This window comes from Leptopilina heterotoma, unplaced genomic scaffold (assembly GCF_015476425.1).
Source record: "Leptopilina heterotoma isolate Lh14 unplaced genomic scaffold, ASM1547642v1 Lhet_569, whole genome shotgun sequence".
Taxonomy (NCBI): Eukaryota; Metazoa; Arthropoda; class Insecta; order Hymenoptera; family Figitidae; genus Leptopilina; species Leptopilina heterotoma.
The window spans coordinates 513764-538548 of NW_025111126.1; the positions used below are offsets into that span (position 1 = coordinate 513764).

Here is a 24785-nt window from a genome sequence, read left to right on the forward strand (position 1 = left end):
TAAAAAAAATCTTGAAAAAGTCGATTAGTCGCATTTTTTCACAAAAAAGTTAAAAAAAATCACATTTCCTTCGAAAAGTCGAAAAAATTCGAAAAAGTAGTACAATCCGAGCCCTGTTATTTATAAAATATAATAACGCGCCTCTATGATCTATACTACTATAAAACTATATTTAGTGTATTTTCTTTTAATGTTATTGAAATTAAATGAAATTAATTTGAATTAATTAATTACAATTAAAATCATAGCTATTAACTATTTAATTTTAAGGGACCCTGAAGCTGCAGTTGATGTCACTTTTTGCATGGTTGAAAGAAACATGTACAAATGGCGTGAAAGAACATTACCTCCATTGCCTCCTGTTCCGCAGTCTGTGCAACAATTGTCCGATATTTTAAATTCAGAAGAATACAATGAATGGACACGATTTAATGGGGGATCTTTTACAGTATCACCAATTACTGATAATAACCAGTTTACTTCAGTAATTTTTATAGATGTCCCGTTTGCCAGAGAAATAATTGCGAATAATGATGTTCTTTATTGTGATGCTACATACAAAGTCAAACCTACGATCACGGATGCATACCAGCTGCTAACATTTATGATAAAATTCAACCATGTAAGATAATTTGTTTTCACTTAAAATATGATTTATTATAGTGATTTTATTCGATTGTAACTTTTTATCAAGTGGAGATTTTTTGGAAAAAATCAACTCATCTTTTAAGATCTATTATTTATTACTTTTTCACGATTCGCTAATATTCTGAAACTTTTTCTAATTTTCTTAATTCTTAAAATTTGCTCTACTTTAAACCCGTTAATATTTCAATTGAAAACATTTATTTTTTCCAAAATTCTTTTAAAAAATTCAATTATTTGACAAAATTTAAATAAAATTCTTTGAAACAATTGAATTATTAAAATAATTTTTAATAACATTCTTTAGAAGAATTTAATTCGACATCATAATAATTGCAAAAATTGTAGGGTCAGTTGGGGTAAATAGAAACAGATTTGCCATCTTTTACCAATATCATGAGTTTCTTCTTTTAAATCGGAATACTTACGGTTTTTTGTGTATTGAGTTATTATTACACATACGTGGAACAATTTTATGGAGTAGTAGAAAATATGGGTATCATTAAATCAATAGAAACAATTTTCTCTCTTTCAATTATAAAAAATATTATTGAAATTTCTACTGTTTCTATTTTCCCGAATTTTCACTTTTTAAGGGTAAATAGAAACCATTTGTAATTAAAGTTTGCAAAATGAAAACATCAAAGTTGATTTTTGTTGTATTATTAATCAGAGATAATTATAAATTTTAGTAAAATTTTTAGTTTATTTTTCTCCAAATGCGAGTCAAAAAAGTGAAAGGATGCCTTCTTTGATTTTCAATTTTTCATGCAATAGGAAATATTTCTGTATATACTGCCGCTAATTGACAAACGGAAAATACATACAACCTGTTGGGGGTGATCAGAGGTTCAAGGTTTAAGGCTGTATTTATTTTTAAAATTTTTTATTTAACTGAAATAACTCTTGATTCGATTTATCCCTTGTTTTTATGTACCCCAACTGACCCTAACATTTTTCAAAAAAAAATTTTGTCTTTTTAAGTTAAAAAAATTATTATTAAAATAGTATCTAAATGTGAATTTAAATTTTGAATTTAAAATTTGTAACTAATTATGTAGGACGAAAATGATGTGTAATTCCTAAAAATAATTTTTTTTTAATTTTACATAGAAGAAAACTTTTAAATAAGTGAATAATTGGATAATTTTATTTATAAAATTTTTTAAATAGCTGAATTTTCGAATTTTAATTATCTTTAATAATTGAATTCTTTCGAAAAATTATTTGTGTAAATAATTGAATTAAAATTGTATTTAAAATAATTAATTTCTTTCGAACAATTTTATTACATTTTTGAAAATAATTATTCAATTCTTCTATAGAATTAAAAAAAACATTTTTTAAATAATTTATTTTTTATAATAATTAATTTGGCTAGTTAATAATATTAATTTACTTAAAACATTCAGGGGTTTCCAATCAGCTATGCATTAATGGAGAGTAAAAGCCAATCAGCTTATGAAACAGTTTTGACAGAGGTACGAAGGGTCCTTCCGCAATTAAACGTTACAGCGGTCATGACAGATTTCGAAATTGCACTACAAAACGCAATACAAGAACATTTCCCTGAATCTGAAGCACGTAGGTGTTTCTTTCATTATATTAAGGTAATTTTATATATGTATGCTTACACATTTAAAATTTTATACTTTTTAAAATCCTAAGATATTTTCTTGCTCCTGCGGTCAGTTGATCATTAAACATGCAGGTCTCGGATGGTTCTACTTTTTCGACTATATTCTGAAAAAAGAATCTAATTTAAACTTTTTTTTTAATGTACATTTTCCATTTTTCCTCCAATTACTACGACAAAATAATACTCCTCTGGTATAAAATGCAAATTTTCCAATTTTAATAACATAAATAAAAACTAGTTAAATTGATTAATTTTTCTTAAAGATAGTTGCATTTTAGAAATATGCAATTAAAAAATTGTCAAATAATCGGAATTTTGTAAAATTTTATTAAAAATAATTGAATTTTTTAAAAATATTTCAGACACATTTTTAAATGTAAAATTTTGAAAATTTTAAAAATAATTCACTTTTCAAAAATTATAAAAAGAAATCGCAGGGGGAAATTGATGTTAGAAAATAACTTATTGATAAATTATTTTCTAAAAACGTAATTTTTAAAATTTTTGTTTTTTAATTTCAATTATTTTTAACATTTTCAATTACATTATACACCAATTGTCCAAAAAATATATTATTTTTTAAAAAATAACATAATTATTTAAAAAATGACATTTTTTCTAATATTTTCCTCAAATTCGTTTAAAAAATTGAATTTTTGTTGAAAAATTTAATCAAATTTCAGTTTTCTGGAAATTTTCCAAACGAGTTTTATAAAAATCTATTCTTTTTTATAAATTAGTTTTCAAAATTTGTTAAAAACTAATTTTAACAATTTGTAAATTTACTCATCACAATTCGAAGTGTATATATCATAATGCAATGACGCTTGGATTGAAGAGATACCTAATAAGAAATCCTGAAGGAATGAATACGGTTAGGCAACTCATGGCTTTAGCTCTTTTGCCACCTGAAATGATTACACAGGCACACAAAAAAATAAAAAAGTCAAAACCCAGAGGTCACACCCCCCTATCCCCATGTTTTTGGGGTCGCTGAAACCGAATATGACCATGAAAAATTTTTTTCATCGGCCATTTTCCCGCTACAACCCCCTTACACCTGCTCCCGGGGGTTGAAATTTCAGTTTAAAAAAAAGTGGAGTAGGGTGTCTATTCCTATGTTTTTTGGGTCGCTAAAACCAAAAAAGACTACCAAAAACAAATTCTTCCCTCCCTTAACCCCCTACAACCCCCTTAACATCCGAAAGGTGGGGGGTCGAAATTCGAATTTTCACGAAAAGTCGATTACGGTGTCTAAACCTACGTTTTTTGGGTCGCTGAAACCAAAAAAGACTACCAAAATCAAATCCTTTCCTCCCCCGACCCCCTACAACCCCCTGCAATAATTTTTTTTAAATAAAACGAACCGATTTTTGGGAAATTGAAAATTAAATATTAATTATCAAAAATTATTGCAGGGGGTTGTAGGGGGTCAAGGGTGGAAAGGACTTGCTTTTGGTAGTCTTTTTTGGTTTCAGCGACCCAAAAAACGTAGGTTTAGACACCGTAATCGACTTTTCATGAAAATTCGAATTTCGACCCCCACCTTTCGGATGTTAAGGGGGTTGTAGGAGGTTAAGGGAGGGAAGAATTTGTTTTTGGTAGTCTTTTTGGTTTTAGCGACCCAAAAAACATAGAAATAGACACCCTACTCCACTTTTTTTAAACTGAAATTTCAACCCCCGGGAGCAGGTGTAAGGGGGTGGTAGCGGGAAAATGGCCGATGAAAAAAATTTTTCATGGTCATATTCGGTTTCAGCGACCCCAAAAACATGGGGATAGGGGGGTGTGACCTCTGGGTTTTGACTTTTTTATTTTTTTGTGTGCCTGTGTTATCGATACATATGAAGAGATAAAATTGTCTAAAAGTGCTGAATGTCTACGAAGATTGCGACTTTTATTAGAGTACTTTGAATATCAATGGTTGCAAGTGCGAAGGCCTGAAGGCTTCAGCGTTTTCGGTCTACGAAGGAGAACAAATAATTTACTCGAATCTTATCACAAAGTTATAAATACTCAATTTGGGAAGCATCCCAGTGCTTGGAATTTCATAAGTTAGTATATTTTTGGTATCCTTAATATGAAACGAGTAGATATGCAAATTAGGTAAAGAGAGACAGTCTAATGTTACTTATCCTCGAAAGAGAAAGAAAGCAATAGCGTTAGATTTACTGCGTTATAAACAGAGACCGAATTATGTTATTTCTATTTGGAAAGAGGAAGAAAGCAATAGCGTTAGATTTTCTGCGTTATAAACAAAGACCGATTTATGTTATTTCTATTTGGAAAGAGGAAGAAAGCAATAGCGTTAGATTTTCTGCGTTATAAACAGGGACGAAAGGTCTGCTCGAGTACCTGGCCTATTGTCTGAAGGGTTTCTTTCAACCAGTAGGCAGTCTATTGAGTGACCAGTGAGCAGAGAGAGAGAGAGAGAGAGAGAGAGAGTTGCATTGGTAGTCTATTTTATACTTGAGTATATACATATATACACTGTAAAAAATTTAGGGAGTTAACGGACTCGGGAGTTTGGAGTGAAATTTTTCGAGTTGAAAATCAACTCCAAAAGAGAGTTAATTTCTAACTCCTTTCATTCAACACCCGCGCGAGTTATTTTTTCATTGGGGAGTTAGCATTTGGGTGTGAAGTTTTAACTCTCTTTATTTAACTCCCCTGGCATTAACTCAACAATGGGTGCCACTTTTATAGAATCCCCTGGGAAGTTAAAATTTAACTCTCTTTTTTTACAGTGTAGTTACAGTTTATTAACAGATTTTTGCATTATATAATACAGAAAAATAAAAGTGTAAAGTGAAGAACACTTTTTTTCTCTTTTCAGAATTAAAAAGAATAAGAAGAAAAAAATTTTTGTGATTAAAAATAAGGATAAGGAGGTAAGTTTTTAAAAATTGTGTGAAATACTACTTTTTAATGATATAAAATGATTCTTTTTGTAATTTAGAAATGCAAGTAATAAATTAACAACTTTCCCGTCTAAGTCACTAAAATTATCTACTTTTTCAACAATTAAACTTGTAAAGAAATTTAAATAACTTTCTAGAATCATTATAAAAATGCTTGATCTCGTCCTTGAGTTTGCCTTGTTTTATTAAAAAATTTATATAATTTCAGTAATACTTTACATGGTTTAATATTTTTTTAATAAATCTTAAACAAGTACCCAGTTTTTTATTATAAAAAAGTTTATGTTGTCTTAAACAAAAAAAGAATATTTTTTATTTCAGTTCAAAATTAGAGTCTTCAAGGTAATAAACAGGTGTCATAATAATAAGGTGCCACTTTCAGAATCATGTGTTTGACTTATTTTGAAAGTAATTTTGATAAGTGATTTTTAACTTTAAATTCCTAAAAATTGGTAAAAATCTAAAGCTTAGAGTGACCGTCTCGACGCCCCCCGTTCATATAATGCTTATTAAAAAGCGAATGCAAGATCATTCTTATTTACTTTTTGGTGCAACATAATTCTTATTCGATTTTCCGTGCAAGAAAAGGTCTTATTCAAAATTGTGTGCAAAACAATTGCCACTGACAGAGCAATAAATGTAACCCTAAATCTTCGTTTTAATATTAAATTACAATTAAATATTTGAGAATTTCAGTGCGTATGTATTATTATAAGAAACTTTAAACATGGATTCTCTCTTACGTATTAAGAAATATTTTTTTAGCAATTGTAATTAAAATTTATATTGAAATGAAAATTTCATAAAATTCATAGTGTAAGCTAATTTCAGATTGTACTTTTTTGCATAGAATTTTGAATAAGCATTTTATTGCACGAAAACTTTAATAAGAATTGTTTTGCACTAAAAATTGAAAAAGAATGATCTTGCATTTGTTTTTCTATAAGCATTATATGAACGGGAGGCGTCGATCTGTACTGTTAATTTCAAAGTATTTTTATAATAGTATTTAATGTTAAAATACTTAAATAAAACTAAAAATGACTTAAGGGGGGAAACACTAGACGTCTGAAAAAATCTATTTTTTCTTTTTTGCATAAATTGTTAGTTAAGGTATTCAAAAATAGGCTAACAAAGTTTTTAGAGCAAAATTCAAAGTCCTTGCTGTACTAGCGATGAACGGAGCGCGCTCCAGGTTACCGTAGATTAGTAGAATAAGCGTAGCACTTTTGAGACTAAGGAGAGCAGAAAGTCACGAAAAGAGGAATTATTAGACTTACATGCTACTTATGAAGCACATGAAAGGATATATATAGTGTTGAAATAGCCGATTAAAGTGTAATCACTTTAAAAAATTTTTTTGTATAAATATGAATTTTTGATACTATTTTTTCAAATGCGTTTTTCTCAAAACAGGATTTTTAAAACTGCCGTACAGTGTAGCTCAAAAAGTTATTGACCGATTTTAAAATGAAAAATTGGAAATTGTTCGTTATTAAATTTATTATTAAGTGAACTAAACTTGAAAAGAAAAAAAAATTTGGAGTACCTTTTTTAAAATAAAAAAGTTGCAAAAAAGTAGGCAAAAAATCGAATTTTTTTTTAAAAGTAGTGTCAATTTTTCAATTTTTAATATTTTCACTTAAAAGTTAGTTCACTTAATAATAAAATATTTATAAAATATGATTAAATTTGATTTTTTGCTTTCGGACAAAATTTGTGGGCTCAGGACTGCACGGCAGTCATGAACTCCGGCGGAGCAGCTCTATATAATAATAATAATATATAATAGCTCCCAATTTGGAAGATTTTTTATATAAACGCCTATAAAAAATATGAATTACAGTTAAATATTTGAACAACATAGTGGAAATGTTTTATTTCATTCAAAAAAATTCGCGAAAAACGGCAAAAAACAGCGTTCTAAATTGGTTTCCCCCCTTAACTGACTAATATTCAAATTTTTTTTATTTTATAAAAATTTTGTATTTTCTTATAAATCTAAATTTAAAAATAAATTAATATAAATAATATAATTTTTTAATTTTTAAACTTTATTATAAAAATGTTTTTTGTGTAAAAAAAATTAGGTAGGATAGTGTTGTATTACTATGATTACTATGAGTAAAAATGAAAAATTTAAAAAAAATTTATATTGTAAATGTTTTAAAAAAGACAATTTTTGATTTAGCTTGATACTTTTTTAACCAGAAATGGCCAAGCATTTAAGTTAGGATAATACATAAAATTCTGTCATGTTTGGCTTTTTTATTTGCATATTTACTTGTAGATTTTAATGTTAAATACTATTAGCATTAATTAATACTATTGACATTAATTTTATTAAAATAAACTGAATGCTTCTTTCAGCTTTATCCAAAGAACATTAAAACATGTAAAGTATTTCTAAAATTATATTAATTTTATTAAACAAGACAAAGTCAAGAAATTTTTTAATGATTTTGGAAAGTTAATTAAATTTTACTTTTAAGGGCATGTTATTCAGTGTGACGTTTTTCCATAGTAAAGTACATGGGGCACGTGACCACTGAATAACATAACCTTAAGTTTAATTTTTGAATACTTATATTGAGTTTTAGTGTCTTAGACGGGAAAAATGTTAATTAACCCATTAACGCCCACCAGGACACAAAATGTACCATGATTTCACGACTCTTATTTTGTATGAAATATTTAGTTAAAAATTTTAGGAAATACCATTTCCGACGTAAAATTTATCGCTCTTTCTGAATATGAAGCTAAAATTTGTTTATAATTATCTCAAAAAAATTTATAACATTTTTATTGCAAAAAAACACACTTTTTTATGAAAATTTTTTTTTCAATTATTATTTTGACATGGAAAACAAAAGAATATGGCCTCCAAAGCACAAAATATCGCGTCGTCGAACTCTCAGCTATAAAATTCCATAATTACTTTTTATTAAATTCAAGATGGCGGATTCGCTTGAAAATAGTTTCTCGGGGGTTTTTGGGGTCGCTGATTACGAATCTGATGTTACTTTTTTAAAATTCAAAATGGCGGTTCCAATATGGAGGATATATTTTTTAAAAAGTGATTGGATTTGCTTGAAAATAGTTACTCGAGGGTTTTTGGGATCGCTAATTACGAATCTGATATCACTTTTTCAAAACTCAAAATGGCGGATCAAATATGGCGGACATATTTTTTAAAAAGTGATTGTATTTGCTTGAAAATGGTCATTCCGGGGTTTTTGAGGATGCTGATTACGAATCTAACATCGGAACAAAAATATGTTTATCGTTGCTCTTACCACCAGGAGGTCGAAGTGCAAAAAAGCCAGTTTTTTTAAATTTTATTTACAAATTTTTTTTTTGTATTTTGCCTCGAAAAATATAGCCACTATCATGCAAAGTGCAACAAAAGGACACAAAAATTGTGTATTCAATGTGGCATATATATGTGCGTCACTTGTTTTTAATCAAACCACATGTTGTGTTAGTCTCTTTTTTATCTTTGTATAAAAAATGTCAAAATAAAAAAAATAAAATAAAAAAATAAAAAAAAAATAAAAAATGTTGAAGCAAATACAATTACTTTTTAAAAAATTGTCTGCCATATTGGATCCATTATTTTTAGTTTTGAAAAAGTGACATCAGTTTCGTAATCGGCATCCCCAAAAACCCCCGAGTAATTATTTTCAAGCGAATCTAATTACTTTTTAAAAAATTGTCCGCCATATTGGATCCGCTATTTTGAATTTTAAAAAAGTGACATCAGATTCGTAATCAGCGACCCCAAAAACTCCTGAGTAACCATTTTCAATCAAATCTAATAACTTTTGAAAAACATTACCCGAAAATTTTTTTCGGCCTTTTGCATTTTGGAAAAATGGCCATTTTCGTATCCGCCATCTTGAATTTAATGAAAAGTAATTATGGATTTTTATAGCTGAGAATTCAAAGACGCGATATTTTGTGCTTTGGAGACCATATTCTTTAGTTTTCCATGTCAAAATAATAATTGAAAATTTTTTTTTCATAGAAAAGTTTGCTTTTTTGCAATAAAATTGTTATAAATTTTTTTGAGATAATTATAAACAAATTTTAGCTTCATATTCAGAAAGAGCGATAAATTTACGTCGGAAATGGTACTTCCTAAAATTTTTAATTAATTATTTCATACAAAATAAGAGTCATGAAATCTTGGTACGTTTTGCGTCCTGGTGGGCGTTAATGGGTTAATACATTTTGCAAAATGAAAAAAATATTTATAGCACTAAAATGTAGCATTTACATAATTTTTGCAGATAGTGTACAATTAATTAAAATTGCTTTAATAGATGGTAATAAATCATTAATTAGAGAATAATTTAATCCCAACAAAAACATCTTTGATGTTTTAATATAATGGGTTTTGACCCAATAAGGAAAAAAGAATTTTTCCTAATAAGGGAAACTTTTTTAAAAAAAAATTTTATTATCGAAGTAATTTGGTGTTAAAGTTTTAGATCATTTTATTTTCATGTTATTAATACTTTGAAACAAATTAAGAAACCGCTGACAAGTTATATATTTTTTTATAACTTTGGTGCGCTCATTTCATGAATACTTTGCTTCCTCATAGAGATAATAGTAATAGGAAAATATATGAATAACTTTTAATAAATATGGTAAAAGTAATTGAATCTTGGGTCAGTCAATGTATTTTTAAATACTCTACAATATAGTTTTAATAGTTTAATAGTTAAACAACAATTTTCAAACAAAAAGTTGAGAAAATGTCATTTTCCACAATTTTTGGTTTTTAAAATACCAATAATGTCGAAATTTATTATCGAATTAGGTTCAAAAATAGGTCAATCGAATCGTTTTATAATGCTCTACCAACTGGTAACGACAATTTTAAGATTACTTTTACATTTTTTAACAAAATTTTCAAAAAAATATTTTTTTCTAAAATTTATGATTCTTAAAAGTTTAATATCTCCGGTTAATATGGACGAAAAATTTTCAATTAGGACTTAAAAGATGCGTTTAAAAAAACTCTACAAAAGTATGGAAAAAAATTTATAGGTGTCCTAACAGTTTTTTAAAGTTTTGGGCAAAAAACGTTTTTTTTGGAAAATTAAAAATCCAAAAAAAAAAAATTAGTTAAACTTTATTAATCTTTCACAAAGTACTCTCACTTTATGTCCGCAACTCCTGAGGTCAAATAACATAAAGATATATCAAAAAATCGAACTCGAAAAATTTCGGTATTACAATACTTCCTCTATGAGAAAGTAATAATTAAGTAATTTTTTTTAAATTAAAGCTTCAAGTCTATACTTTAATGATAAAATAAAGTTATTGTTAAAAAATTAAATTTTAAAATTGTTATTAACAATTCTTTAAAACAATTGCAAATTCAAGAATGTTCTCAATATTTTAGGAAAATTAAATTACCCTGTATTGATGTGAAAAACTCTAAGTATAAATTTTATAAAAATTTCGCCTGTATTTTGGCAGAAAAATCTACACAATTTCTATAATATAGAAGGTTACTGATTTTTCTTCTTTTAAATTAATCCTTGGAGTCTGTACATAGTTTTTCAAGTCATTTGATCAATATTTTATTTAGACATTTTTAAAAAATGATAATTTTCAATGTGTTACAAAAATTTTAATGACTTCTAAAATACTGAATGCTTTTTAATGATTTTAGGCTTATTTTAAAGGTGATTTTCTCCAGAATGAGAATTTTTTATAGGCATTAACGTGTAATTTTTTATAGAAAATTCAATTCGTCAATCTTAGATTAAAAAAATTAAAAAATTTTATACAATCTTATTAACAGAAAAATAATTTTTAAAATATAAACATATGTTTTTATTAAATTCAGATTTAATTTAAGGTTATATTAAGGTTTTATTTTGTGTGGTAAAAAATCAGGAGTGGGCGCGCGACGCGCGCCCTTTTGGTTCTAGTAGTTTTAAATAGAGGTCGATTCCAAATCGAAGTTCGATTCGAACTTGTCAATTCGAAATTCGAGGTTTCGAATTGCGAGTTGCACAACTCGACTCGGTTTATTTTCGATTCGAATCGGCCAATTCGAAACTTTGAATTTCGCGAATGTCGAATTGCACCACTCGACTCGATTTGCTTTCGATTCGAATCGGCCAATTCGAATCTTTAAATTTCAAATCGTACGACTCGGCTCGGTTTTCAAATTAAGTCGGTCAATTAGAAAATCGAAGTTAAACTTTAGAATTGCTTTGTAATGCGTGCTACGTTGTGTGTGCAGTATATTGTGCAATTCAAATTTCGAAGCTTCGAATTTCGAATTGACCGATTCGAATCAAAAGTAAACCGAGTTGAGTTGTGCATATCTCAATTAGAAATTTCGAATTGGCTGATTTGAGTTCAATTATCTCCGATTGGAATTTTCTGTTGTTTAGTCTCTAGTTTTAATCTAAAAAAATTTATTTAATTTTACAATAATAAGAATTACACAAGTCGACATGAAATTTGCAGCTTGACATTTAAGATATTTTTATGATAGATTTATCGACAGATATGATAAAAAAAATTATATTTTATCAAAAAGTTTGCTTTTGTATAAAGGAGAACGTTTTTACCATATTTTTGAAAATTTATGATTTTCTGAATTAAATGTTCAATCAAAAATCTGTAAAGTACGTAATAAAACGTACTCCACAGATTTTTGATTGACCATTTCATAAGTATTGCATAAGTATGGATGTGCAAAATAAATATATTTTTTAAATTTTATTAAAAAATGGTGGCTGTGCAGCATTTCATTAGAAAGCGTCTCGTTTCAGGATTCCATGTCCAGACAACTATCGTCTTTAATTTTTGATCTGGAAAAAAACGAAAATGTTGTCATTTTCTATACATCAACAGCTATCGACACACTAAGGTTTTTTTATATTACTTACTTTTATTTTTATCAACAATTTTTAGAATTATTTTTTTTTTTGAAAATTGTCATTTCAATCACGCAACATTTTGCAAAAAATAAAAATATCGAAAAAATCCTATGTGTGTCAATAGCTGTTGATGTATACAAAATGACAACATTTTGGTTTTTTTTAATTAAAAAGCGAGGACGTTAGTAAGTTGTTCGGCCATGGAACCCTAAAAAACATACGTCTTCCAATAAAATGCTGCAACACAGCCATTTTATAATGAAATTATTTTGAAAATATATAGTTTGCATATCAATACTCATGGAATAAAACGTACTTTACAGATTTTTAATTGGCCATTTCATTGAGCCAAAAAAATCCCTGAAATATGCCTAATTTTCGTGATTTTCCCCCTTAAGGTCATGTTATTCAGTGGTCACATGTCCCATATACTTTACTATAGGAACACGTGACCACTGAATAACATGACCTTAACATGTCTGCAACTACTACAAAAGCAAATTTTAAAAAGAATGTGTATATTTTTCCTTTATTTTAGTGAATAATAAATAGAAAAATCATTATATAACCCCAGGCGCAAAAATCTTTCGTTTTTTTGTTGAGCTATGTTATATAAACAAAATTTTTTTTCATTATAATTTGTACCAGAGTCACTGTTGATCAGTATATTATTTATAAGAAAATGCTAAATAGTATTTTCAGTATGGGGATATAAATATGTTTTGGGATAAAGTAAGTCTACTCTTGTAAATTTTTTAAAACAACGAATCATAACTATTACTTTCATTCTTTAAAATTAAAGTTTTAATATTTAACGCAAGTTTTCTCTATACTAAAATAATTTAAAATTGTTTTCCAATGTTTAATTACTGTTAAAAGAGAATAAATGTTTTTTATTTTTTTTTGTATACATATTTAAAAGCCAAAGGATTTTTAAAATAACTCTCAACAAAAGCATTTTAAACTTGAATTTTGATCTTTTCCAATTCTATATTGTTTAATTCCAAATCAATACTTGTATACTATATAACCTTTTCCTTGGCTTTTAATTATTTTTGAATTATTTTAACGATTTTATTTGACATTTTTAATTATTTTACAATTTTAATTATACCAAATCCAAGAATACTTTGACAATGGGTCAGGAAAGAAGGTTATCTACACTTTGAATTTAACGATTTAATTAAATTTTAGGAAAGAAAAGATTTATTTAAGCGCCAGGATATTTTGCACTAAAATATCCAAAAGATTTATTAATTTAATTTTAATTTTGCCAGCTAGTTCAGAAAAATTATTAGGAGATTATAAATCAATTTCCTAATAAAACCGCGGAGAGGGGGGAGTAAGGAGACAACACAATAATTACGCAGTCACAGAATTTAATTGTTGTTAAACAAAATCATTTTTATTCAATTAATTTTACTCTAAGTTTAAGTTTTAATTTTAACAATTATATTCGGCAGAAGGCCGAATTTTCAATTTAATCTACCGCTTGACAAGGCGGTGACAAGCATCACTTTTCACAATTTCGAAAATTTTTATTTTTAATATTGCCAATCTGGCGAGAAAATGGCAAGTTGAATTTACTGGGACTCACCGTCGATGCGACGTCGACCCCTCATGGCTCCTCGTCCAGACATTGCACTTAAATTTATAATTTTTTATTTAATTTTTAATTTAATTGGCGTGATGCGCCTGATCAAACTACCAAAACGAGAATGACGAAAAATGGCCGTGTGTCTGGCTACGAGAGCGTCGCTACACATACGCTTCTTTATAGTTTTTGGTGAGTCCCCGGCGTACTATTATTTTATTTTACAATTTATTATTATCTGCCCGAGATAAGATATCCGCCGCCGGTATTGCAGAGCGCCCACTTATTGGTCGCTGTCGTTCGCTTCGTTGGCCTTTAAATCTAGATGGCCGCAGTCAGTGTTTTGACAGGCCCAAAACAATTGATCTTCGTCTTCCTGGTGGTCTTGAATATTCGGGAATCACTTCCAAATATATACACCAGGAAGCACTTCCCTTGTTGATTACGACCAATTAATAATCCGCGATGGACCGGCGAATTATCGGTGAAAAATATTCTCGGGAACATGAAAAAAAACAAAATACGAACGGCAGAAAATGTTCCAACTTCAAGTTTATTTATTATTTTTGATCTGACGAGTTGGCAAGTTTATTTTACACAAAAATCAATTATTTAAATAATTGATTTTTCAAGGTATAATTTTTTTGTTTATTTTTAATTTTTTAATTCAAAATTTTAATACTATTTTTTTTTGTTTTTAGGAAGGAAATAAGAAGATTCTCGTTTTGATAGAATTCCTATCAAAACATTTATTTTGCGAAATTTAAAAACTTAATATTGTACGAGGCAAAATGCCGCGTCACAACTATTATTAATATTTTTTATTCTTCTTTTTTCAGAAAAACTAAAAGACTTTCAAAGTGGCTTGAGGTATGATTATAAATCATTGTCTGAAGGCAAACGAATAACAAGGCCGGAAAAAAAGATTACGTTGATGAGAGACGAATTCGTTATTCGTCAGTGGAACGATTTGGATGAACAACATCCGCCCACTGGATTAGAATTTGTTAATCGCATTGTAGAGTTTAATGCAAATCCAATCGACGAATATATAAATCTATTTGCACTTTAATCTCTTTTCAAATTCTAGACGTCGAATTACGCTCTTTTTGTTTAATTATGTATTGAATTTGCAGTTAAACTGTGTCATGTTATTAAACAAAACAAAATAAGTTTGAAAGGCTAAGTTTACGCGTGTAACTCCTTAACATTTACTCTTTACATACAAAAAATCATTATAATAATCATCTTCCAATCATTTCACTTATTGTATAAAAAAGAAAATGTACTTTTGTTAAATTGTTAAATAAAATTTAATAACAAAATTTGCATTCCTAATTTGTTCAAATTATGCTCATGTTTGAACATTAATAACAAAAAAATCTATAAGTAAAAAGTATTTTAGACTTTTCTACGTGAAAGAGAAACTCTAAACCTATATAGAGTACTATTAAAACTCGCAATTAATTTTTTTGGAAGCTAAGGCACCCAAAAAAACTTTTTGTCGTGGACCGTCATATATAAAAAAAATCGTGATGATCTATTTTTTCTTACATTTGACCTATCATTTTTTCGATTAAGTAATCATTTGATAATTTAAAGGTACTGCCACAGCTCTTTATCGACAGCTGCCTGCGCAGGCAGCTGTCAACAAGATCTGTGGCTGTACCTTAAGTTCCATGGCTGTTGGACTTGTTGACTCGAAATAAGTATGGAATTCCCCTGTACTATCCGCAGTGGTGGATCCAGGGGGGTGTCATAGGGGTCAAGACCCCCCCTGGGACGAAAAATTTACATAAAAAAGGTCAGCTAATAGACCTTTTCATCTCGAATAATTTTTTCTCAATAATAATAATAACTTCCGGTCGGTCATATTCAAATTTCCCATGTTAATACATGGTGAATTTTTGAATATAACCGACTATCATGGCGGACTAAGATTGCGCATTCTTCATTTCCTATTCGAGATGAAAAGGTCTATGGAGCGTTTACACCTTCTGTGAAAATTGTCCAGAAAGGAAAATTTGCATTAGAGTAAGAGAGTCAGATACAAAGTCTGTCTCTCTTACTCCAATGAAAAATTTTCCGTTCGGGAAAGACCGAAGGTGTAAATGCTCCCTAATTATGGTCGTCGCTCGCCTCATCTATAGATGATCCCCCCTGGAGTAAATTCTGAATCCGCCACTGCAACTATGCATATGTATTGGCATGCTTGCAGAGCTGTGAGAGCGCCTTAACTCATTCTCATATTCTCAAAGTACCACAATTGGTGTGTGCATTACCCAGCTTAAATAGACCAAATCGCAGAAGAAGAACGAAGAATATAGACTCAACGGCGGAAGGAAGAAATACTTGTATTTTCAATTAGGGAAGAAATGCAGGCTGAAAAGTAAGTATTGTATACAAAAAAATGTTAAAATAAATTTTTATCACATTTTTTGTCCTGAAAATAGTTTTCTGATATTAGAAATAATTAATATAAAAATGGCGGAGTTCGATTTTCACCTCCTTTTACCGTCATGAAAAAAAATTTGCTGATAATGAACAAGGAAGAATTCTATTGTTTTATTATCATTTTTAATGAAATCATAATTGTTCTAATAGTTAGGGGAGAGTGGGGCAAACCAATTATGTGTCAATATCTCTGAAATGGCGAAATTGGCAAAAGTGCTATTTAGAAATTTGAAACAATCACGTGTTTTTATCGAAAAATGAAATCGGTTGATTCGTTTAGTCACAAGAGTAAATAAAACCGTTAGTATGGCCGGTTTGGCTTACTCTCCCCTATACAAAATTTTTTAGCATTTTCCTATTTTTCTAATTGTTTTTTTGCTAACCATACATATATCTAAATTTTTTTACATGTTTCACACATGTACTCATAGTTGTAGACACAGCCTATATATAATTGACATAATAGTAGAAGTTTTTTTATCAAATATAAATTTTACACAAAAAAAACTTGCCTGTTCCGATTAAGGTTTAAATTTTTTCTTAATAGGTTTTGTAATTTTTTTTCCTTCATTTATAAAAAAATTTCTTGAAAGCATATATTTTTGGTCCTGAATTGAAGGTGCCGATGAAAGAAGCGTTCCTAAAATTTTTAGTTTAAAAATAATTTTCAAATAAAAATTTGAGAAAGTTGTAATTAGGGGAGAGTCTCCAGTTGTGAGACACCTCCAGTTGTGAGACAGTAAATTTTTTTTAACATGCAATATTAAAATGCCGATTGGTTTATATAAAAACATTTCTTTTTATATGAGCCAACTTTTTCGTGTACGCCGAAGCGGATATATAAACTGTTTTTGTTAAATACCAACACTGTGTGTGATAATCGACTAAAAAGCGTTTTTTCAATAAATGCAAAGTACTTTTTTTCCAAGTTAATTAATTGAAAAAGGTAAATGTAATGCATTTTCTTTTAGTGTTTTCCTTATATTTTGTGATGCAATATTGCATTGTTCCAATCTACGGTTGAAAATAATTTAATTTTCCTTTTTCAAAATAGCGCCAATTTCTGGGTGTGAGACACAGCATATCACCAGTTGTGAGACGGTGTCAACACCCATCTGGGCAGCATAAAAAATACGACTTTGCAGGCATACTATTTAAATGTTGTTTTGTTTTTTTTCTAGTATTTTTGGGTATGTCAAGTGAAAAAAGTCAATTGATTCAGAAGAAATCAATTTTAATGCTCTTGTTGAAGCTATTAAATTGTGTTTATTTGATAGTCATATTTTGGCGAATAAATATTATTATTTAGTATATAATAATATATATTATTAATACATTTAATTATTTCTACAAAACATAACGTTTTATGTCAAACTTATTAAATTTTAGCAATTTTTAATGAGTGTCTCACAACTGGAGACATTTTTTTTTTTTGAAAAAAGCGCTGTGCTCGGAAAATGTATCGTAAAATTTTTTGACTTCATCGAAACACTATACTTTCTTTTAATAAAAGTTGCGTATTTCTGTTACCTTTCGAACAGTGTATTTTATTTACAATTTCGTTAACCCGTTTACAATTTACGGGTCAAAAATAAAACCCGTCTTACAACTGGAGACTCTCCCCTATAAAATTGGAGGAATTTTTTTCTAATTTTTATACAAATACGAAATGTTTACAAAAAATTGTAATCTAAAATTCTTTTTTTATTTAGGAGAGAAGAATTTTGAGGGTTTAAAAATACAGCAGATTCTTTGATTGGAACCCTCAATTTCTTTTTTGAAATGTCTTTTTTAAAACTTTTTCTTATATACAACATTACGATTTTTGATAATAATTACACTCGATTCTTGTTATAACGACAATCTCGATGACGGAAGGAGAGAATCAAAACGTCAAATACGTGCAAAATTTTTCATAAATTTTTTTTTTCTATTTATATTAAAAGTTTCTCAATTATGGAATCAGTTTAAAGAAAAAGTAAGTATTTTTAATAATAATAAGATCACTAGATTCTTTAGGTTTAATAAAGTTAAGGGTTTATTACCTTTGTCGTTTTTTGAGTTAACCAAAATTTTGGTTAAATTAAATTCTTAAATTCGTTCGTGTTTGTTTGTCGTTGTATTGAGAATTTTAATGTTCGTTATAACGAGAGAACGTTGTAACGAGATTCGTTATAACAAAAATCGAGTGTATGTATTTATAATAGTCAAAATTGTATTTTCTGAAATATATATATATATGTCGTAGGCAAATAGAAAAATCTGGCATTTAGCTTAATGCCTAGGCATTGGGCTAAATGACGGCAAGTAGATAAATGAATCGTGAAAAATGGTTATTTTTCTAATTGCCTGAAATCAATTAGTCATTTAGCTTATTGACTAGGCGTTAAGGAAATTGTCTAAGTAGCACCCGGCAAATAGAAAAATGAGAATATGTGCATGTATCACTCAACAGAAATATTTAAAAAAATCTGTCAAAATTAATTAACACAAATATTTTATTATCAATAATAATTAAATTTTTTATTTATTTATTGCGGCATGTAGAGGACTGATGACACCGCGAGTTACATAGTATTTTAGCCTTGTAACAAGAGCATTTGTTTGTTTGACATTGATTAAAAGCTGCCTTACAGTTACATGTTTTGTAACCCTGTCCACCAGTCATAGATTGCTGAGACACAGCTTCCCTTAAAGTTAATGTAAATCTTTACAATATACGTCGTCAACTTTTATAATTTCGGTTCCCGATTGCACAATGTCAGTTCGAGGAAACCAACATTATATAATTCCACCCTTAGTTCCTATCTGATAAACACCATTTTGAACATCTAAAAAGACACCAAAAATAGTCGCGAAATCAAATGGTCCACGATCTACAGCCGGAACCGAAAGAGTTATGCAAGACCCAATTTGTGTTAATTAATTTTGACATATTTTTTTTTAACATTTCTGTTGAGTGACACATGCACATATTCTCATTTTTCTATTTGCCGGGTGCTACTTAGGCAATTTCATTAACGCCTAGTCAATAAGCTAAATGACTAATTGATTTGAGGCAAATAGAAAATAACCATTTTCCACGATTCATTTATCTACTTGCCGGCATATAGCCCAATGCCTAGGCATTAAGCTAAATGCCGGATTTTTCTATTTGCCTACGACATATATATATCAATATCTTACTAATGGTTTCATATTTTTCTGTTACTGCGAATGAAAATTAAGCTCCTTATCAGTTCGATGGATATTATTATGTAAAATCTTCAAAAAATAAGTTTGGAGTAATGTGTTACGGGTCTTTTTAAATAAATTATTAAACAATCAATTTATTTATAAACTTTCACAATAATATTATTTATTCAAACTTATAAGTTTTACAATCGGAAGAAATAGTTTTCGTTGTGTTACATAAAAGGTCTGCCGCAGCCTAGACGCAGTTACATACTGCTGGAAAAATGCATAGACAAACGTCAGGGACCTTAAGGGTCTCAAGTTAGGGAGAATTATCTATGGAAAGAAAACCGGTTTATTCTATTTTAAGAAAAGTCTCTATTCTGACAACGCCCAGCGTTACAAATGTGAGTGAAATTTTATTTGATATTATTTGATATTATTTTATTTATATATTATTCTTTTATAGTAATTTAAATTAATTTTTGAAAATAGTTTAATATTATTGTCTTAAAGTATAATTATAACTTCACCAAAAGAGATTTAAGGAAATAATTTCTTTTATAATTATTATTGTTAAAATAAAAGTGGACGGAAACTGGGAGATCCACAGTATAGTAAGTTTTACTGACACTAGTACGTAAAAAAAGAATCCAGCTACTAATTATTATGAAGATCTAAATCTAAAAGTAAAGCAGGAATATAATTTTAATACTTAGAACGACATTGATTTGATAAAATTTTTAAATTATTCGATGCTACCTTTGAATTTGATATTTTGAATTTGGAAAATCTGATGTAAAATTTTTAATTAGTAGGTTTGTTTATACACCTTAAAGGTTTAAAATAATGTAAATTGTGAATTAAATTGGTTATTTCAGATACTATAAGTGCAATATGTCCAACACGTTGCAATGCAAAGGAAGTGGGAAAATTGTGCCTGGCCGCGAATTTTCACCCATAACAAATCATTCACACGATCCAGATGTATATTTGGAAAATGAATTGTCATTCCGAAATGAACTTCTGTCTGCCGCTGAAACCCAAACTCAACCTTTATCAGTAGTTTATCAAGAGATTAGCGAATTGTAAGTATATATGCAAAATTAATTAATTTAAAAAATTGTCTTTTTAAAAAATACGATTTTTCGGGCAGTTTTTGTTTTTGAACTAAAAGGAACTTGAGAATTATTTTTAAAAATTTTTTAAATTTCTGAATTAAATTGTACATAACTTCGACAATTCTTATTAAATACTTCCTCCATGAGAAAGCAATAAATATTGAAAAGACTTACTGTCACTTATATTTTTCAAAATGAATGGAAATCTCAAATAATTTCAATTTTAAAACCTTTTGAAATTTTATTATTTTTAAAAATTGCAACACCACAATTTTTCCAAAATTAAAGAGCTACATAAAATAAGGGGACGAACGCATGGTTGATAGGGATAATATCAGTCAGGTAGCAGCGAGCGGCTCAAGGTTTGTCACTGCTACCCGTACTGAAAAAATTACATTCTAATTTTAAGAAAAACTTATTAAGTATGCGCCAAGAATATTCCCCACTTAAATGAAGTGGGAAATATTCTTACAATAATAATGTTCTTCTTATTGTAAGAATATTTCCAACTTCATTTAAATGGTGAATATTCTTGGCGCATATTTAAGAAGATTTTCTGAAAATTAGAATGAAATTATTTCATTGCGACTGGTAGTATCCTTTCCAAGCCTTGCGCTTGTCCCCTTATTCGGAGAAATTTGAAAAATCAGGGTTGCCACAAATATTTAATTTTATTTTTCCCTGATTTTCAGACAAAATTTTGACTTTTTCCCTGACCATAAAGAACATTCTAAATCACTCTAAACATTATTAGAAAAAACATTATAAAAAAAACATTCTATTACATTTACTTACGAATTTCTTAAATTGTAAAATTATTCGCAAACATCAATAACTAAATTTTTAAATAAGTAGTTAATTATTATTTTTCCATAGGAATTTAAATTCTTTAAAACATTTAAATTCAAACATTTTTAAAATTAAACAACTTATAAGAATATTATTATAAAACATGAAGATATAAATTACTCTGAGTCGAAGACTCGGAGTAATTGGTATTTTCATGTTTTATAATAATTTTAATTCCCATAAAATTTTTCAAAAAAAAATTTAATTATTTACAAAAATTATAATAAAATTTTAAGCAATAATTCAATTATGTTCATAAATAATAAAAATTCTCCATATGGTTTCGATTATTTTTCATACAATTTTAAATAAATTTCTCGAAAAATAAAATTATCTTCAAACATTTTTTTGCAAGAATTAAATTACGTACATTTCATAAATAATGAAACTGTTTGAATTTGAATTTTTAATCTGTTCCCGCTGAAATGTTTTATCGGCCTCTGCCGTTTCTTTTTATGTACTACTGTTTTTCAATATGGCGATTAAAAAGATGTTCTCGCACACACGCTTTCGTCTTTTATTCGAATTTATTTGTGAAACCCAGCTAAAATAAACTAAACAAAATGGTCCTTCGAGCCGGATGGCTTAGGTGAAGTTATTCGGACGTTATTTGTGAAGTTTTGTGACAAATTGCAAGTTGAATCTAACAATCAAACTTTCTATTGTGAGACAAGACGGCGTGGTTAGATAAATGCGCAGTGCGTGCATTTAGACCTTTTTTACTTTGCAACGCCGTTACAAAGGCATACAAGTTTCGTTTTCGTTTACATTTGATACAAATAATAATTGTTCCTGTTTTCGCAACAGCCGTCACAAAGGCAATCACAACGTGGTAAACTATTTTACTTAACAAATTTGGATTACATTCGCACTACAAATCGCCAAACATCTACATTCAATAATTTGCATCGTTTCAATCTATTCAACACGTCAAACAATTGGAGATCAACAGCGGAGAGTGGAAGCAGACTTCCTGTGAAAAATAAATCATCTCATTTCGCATCCTGAATCAAGACGGGAAGTATTGACGCCATTTTCGAGCAGCGATCAACGCAAGGCGTCCCGGAAGGAAGGAGAATCAACGCAAAGGTCACGTGAGCATTCCTAGTTCTTTTCCCCGTTCCTTGTTTCGTTTCCATTCCATCAAAATGGCCGAAATAAATCAATTAGTTAAAAAACGCGGTAGTTGTAAATTAAAATTAACAAGTTTTGCAAAACATGTCAACAAAATAAAAACAAGTAATCTTGACAATCAAATCCCATTAGTAGATGTCGTTAAATTAGAATTACAAAATAGAGTAGACAATATTAAACAATCTTTTGTCGATTTTGATAAAATACAATCAAACATAGAAGAATTGACAGACAATGAGGGGGACACTGTTGATTATCGCGAAACATTTGAAAAAACTTATTTTGAAAGTGTAGCTTTAGCTCAAAGTTTGATAGCTCAGGGAATTCCGGTTGATCGAGCTCCTCCTGGCATGCAACAACGTAACGCTCAAAATAATCAACAAGATAATGCATTGAACGTTAATTTTCACGCGAATCAACCACTAGGTGTTAAACTGCCTACAATTGAATTACCAAAATTCAGAGGCGAGCTCTCAGAATGGTTAGGTTTCCGCGACACCTTTTCTTCCCTTATTCATGACAACAACCAAATTAGCAACATACAAAAATTCCATTACTTGAGAGCAGCGGTCGAGGGTGATGCCGAACAAATTATAAAATCTCTCGAGTTCTCGGCAGCAAATTATTTAGTGGCATGGGAAGCTTTACGTACGCGTTTCGATAATACAAATCTTTTAGTTCAAAATCACTTGAAATCAATTTTTAACATCGAGCCAATTCAAAAAGAAAGTGCTTCCCAACTTCGACAAGTAGTAGACACTTTGAATAAACATTTAAGGGCTCTAACCGCTTTAAGATTACCCACTCAACATTGGGACGCTTTATTAATTTACATGATTTCCACTAAATTAGACAAAATAACTGCTCGCGCGTGGGAGAAAGAAAAAACTGATAATGAAGTAATTACTCTCGAGAATTTGAAGCGTTTTTTAAAAGGTAGGGCAGATATGTTAGAAACTTTAGAGATTAACAATTTACAAATTGACAAAAATACAAAAATAAAACCTCCTCAATCTAGCAGCCAGACAAAAGTCAAATCCTTTCTGACCAAAAAATTAAATTGCTTGATTTGTGATGAAGATCACCACTTACAAAACTGCTCCAAATTTCTTTCACTTTCTCCTCAACAAAGAGTCGAAAAAATAAAACCTTTAAAAATCTGCTTAAATTGTTTAAGACCCAATCATTTCATAAAAGATTGCAAATCTCAGGGCTGTAAAAAATGTCAGATGAAGCACAATACACTTCTACATTTTGAAAAGGCAACTACTTCCGATGAAACAAATTCTTCCAGATTAAATAACAGTAAATCGGTGACGTCGTGTTGTATTAACATTGCAAATGATGGGGTCTTATCGACTGCTTCAGTCCTGGTAGAAAATTCAAACAAAAAATTGAAAACAGCCCGTGCTATTCTCGACAATGGTTCTCAAACAGGCTTAATTACCGAAAAGTTCGCTAATTTCCTCAATCTTGAGAAAATTCCAATCGATGTCACTTTAAATGCCGTCAACAATTTAGCGTCAAATATAAAATATAGATGTGTTGTACAAATTTCATCCAAGCAGTGCAATTTTACATTCAAAATTTTATGCCTCATTGTCCCGGAAATCACGACTCATTCTCCGCATTCAGCAATTAAATCTTTAACTTTGGAAATCCCTTCTTATCTTCCTTTGGCTGATCCTGATTTTGGAAAATCGGGAAAAATCGACATATTAATAGGAAACAATATATTTTGGAATTTAATCTCGTTAGGTCAAGTGAAGTTAAACAATGAAGGTCTATTGCTTCAAAAAACAAGGCTTGGTTGGATTTTGGCAGGTCCAACGCCAAATCTGTGTTTAAACCCCGTTTTGAACACTGTCAATTGCAATTTAATTCAAACCTTAAATTTGGAGACGCAGTTAACTAAATTTTGGGAATTAGATGAGCATTTTGAAAGTAAACCAAAAACTCTTAATGACAAATATTGTGAATCGTTTTTTGAAAAAACCACTAAACGAGACGCCCTCTTCAACGTATTTTGTGGCGTCCTGACGAAAACGGTCCAATAAAAATTTACAATTTGAACACCGTCACCTACGGCACCGCGGCTGCGTCGTATTTAGCTATTAGGTGACTGCACCAAATTGCTTTTGATTGTAAAAATACTCTTCCTGAAATAGCAAAGGTTATTCAACATGATTTTTATGTGGATGATTTTGTTTCAGGCTCGGACTCAATTGAAGGAGCTAAACGCATAGCGAAAAAGGTTTTTGAAGTCTTATTGACAGGAGGGTATGAACTCCGAAAATGGATTTCTAATGACCCGCGTGTCATCGAGGATCTTGTAGATTT

The 24785-nt window shown here is 29.2% G+C and overlaps 2 protein-coding genes across 2 annotated transcripts in view; one reads left to right on the forward strand and one right to left on the reverse strand.

Moving 5' to 3' along the window:
• Positions 1-24785, reverse strand: part of LOC122508760 — a 172238-nt gene that overhangs the window by 13800 nt on the left and 133653 nt on the right. The gene's annotated exons all lie outside the window — the stretch shown is intronic.
• LOC122508752 lies at positions 143-15077 on the forward strand. Its single transcript, XM_043622271.1, has 3 exons — positions 143-622; positions 2058-2255; positions 14553-15077. Exons 1-3 carry the CDS (start codon positions 305-307, stop codon positions 14559-14561), a joined length of 525 nt encoding a protein of 174 aa, XP_043478206.1. The 5' UTR covers positions 143-304; the 3' UTR covers positions 14562-15077.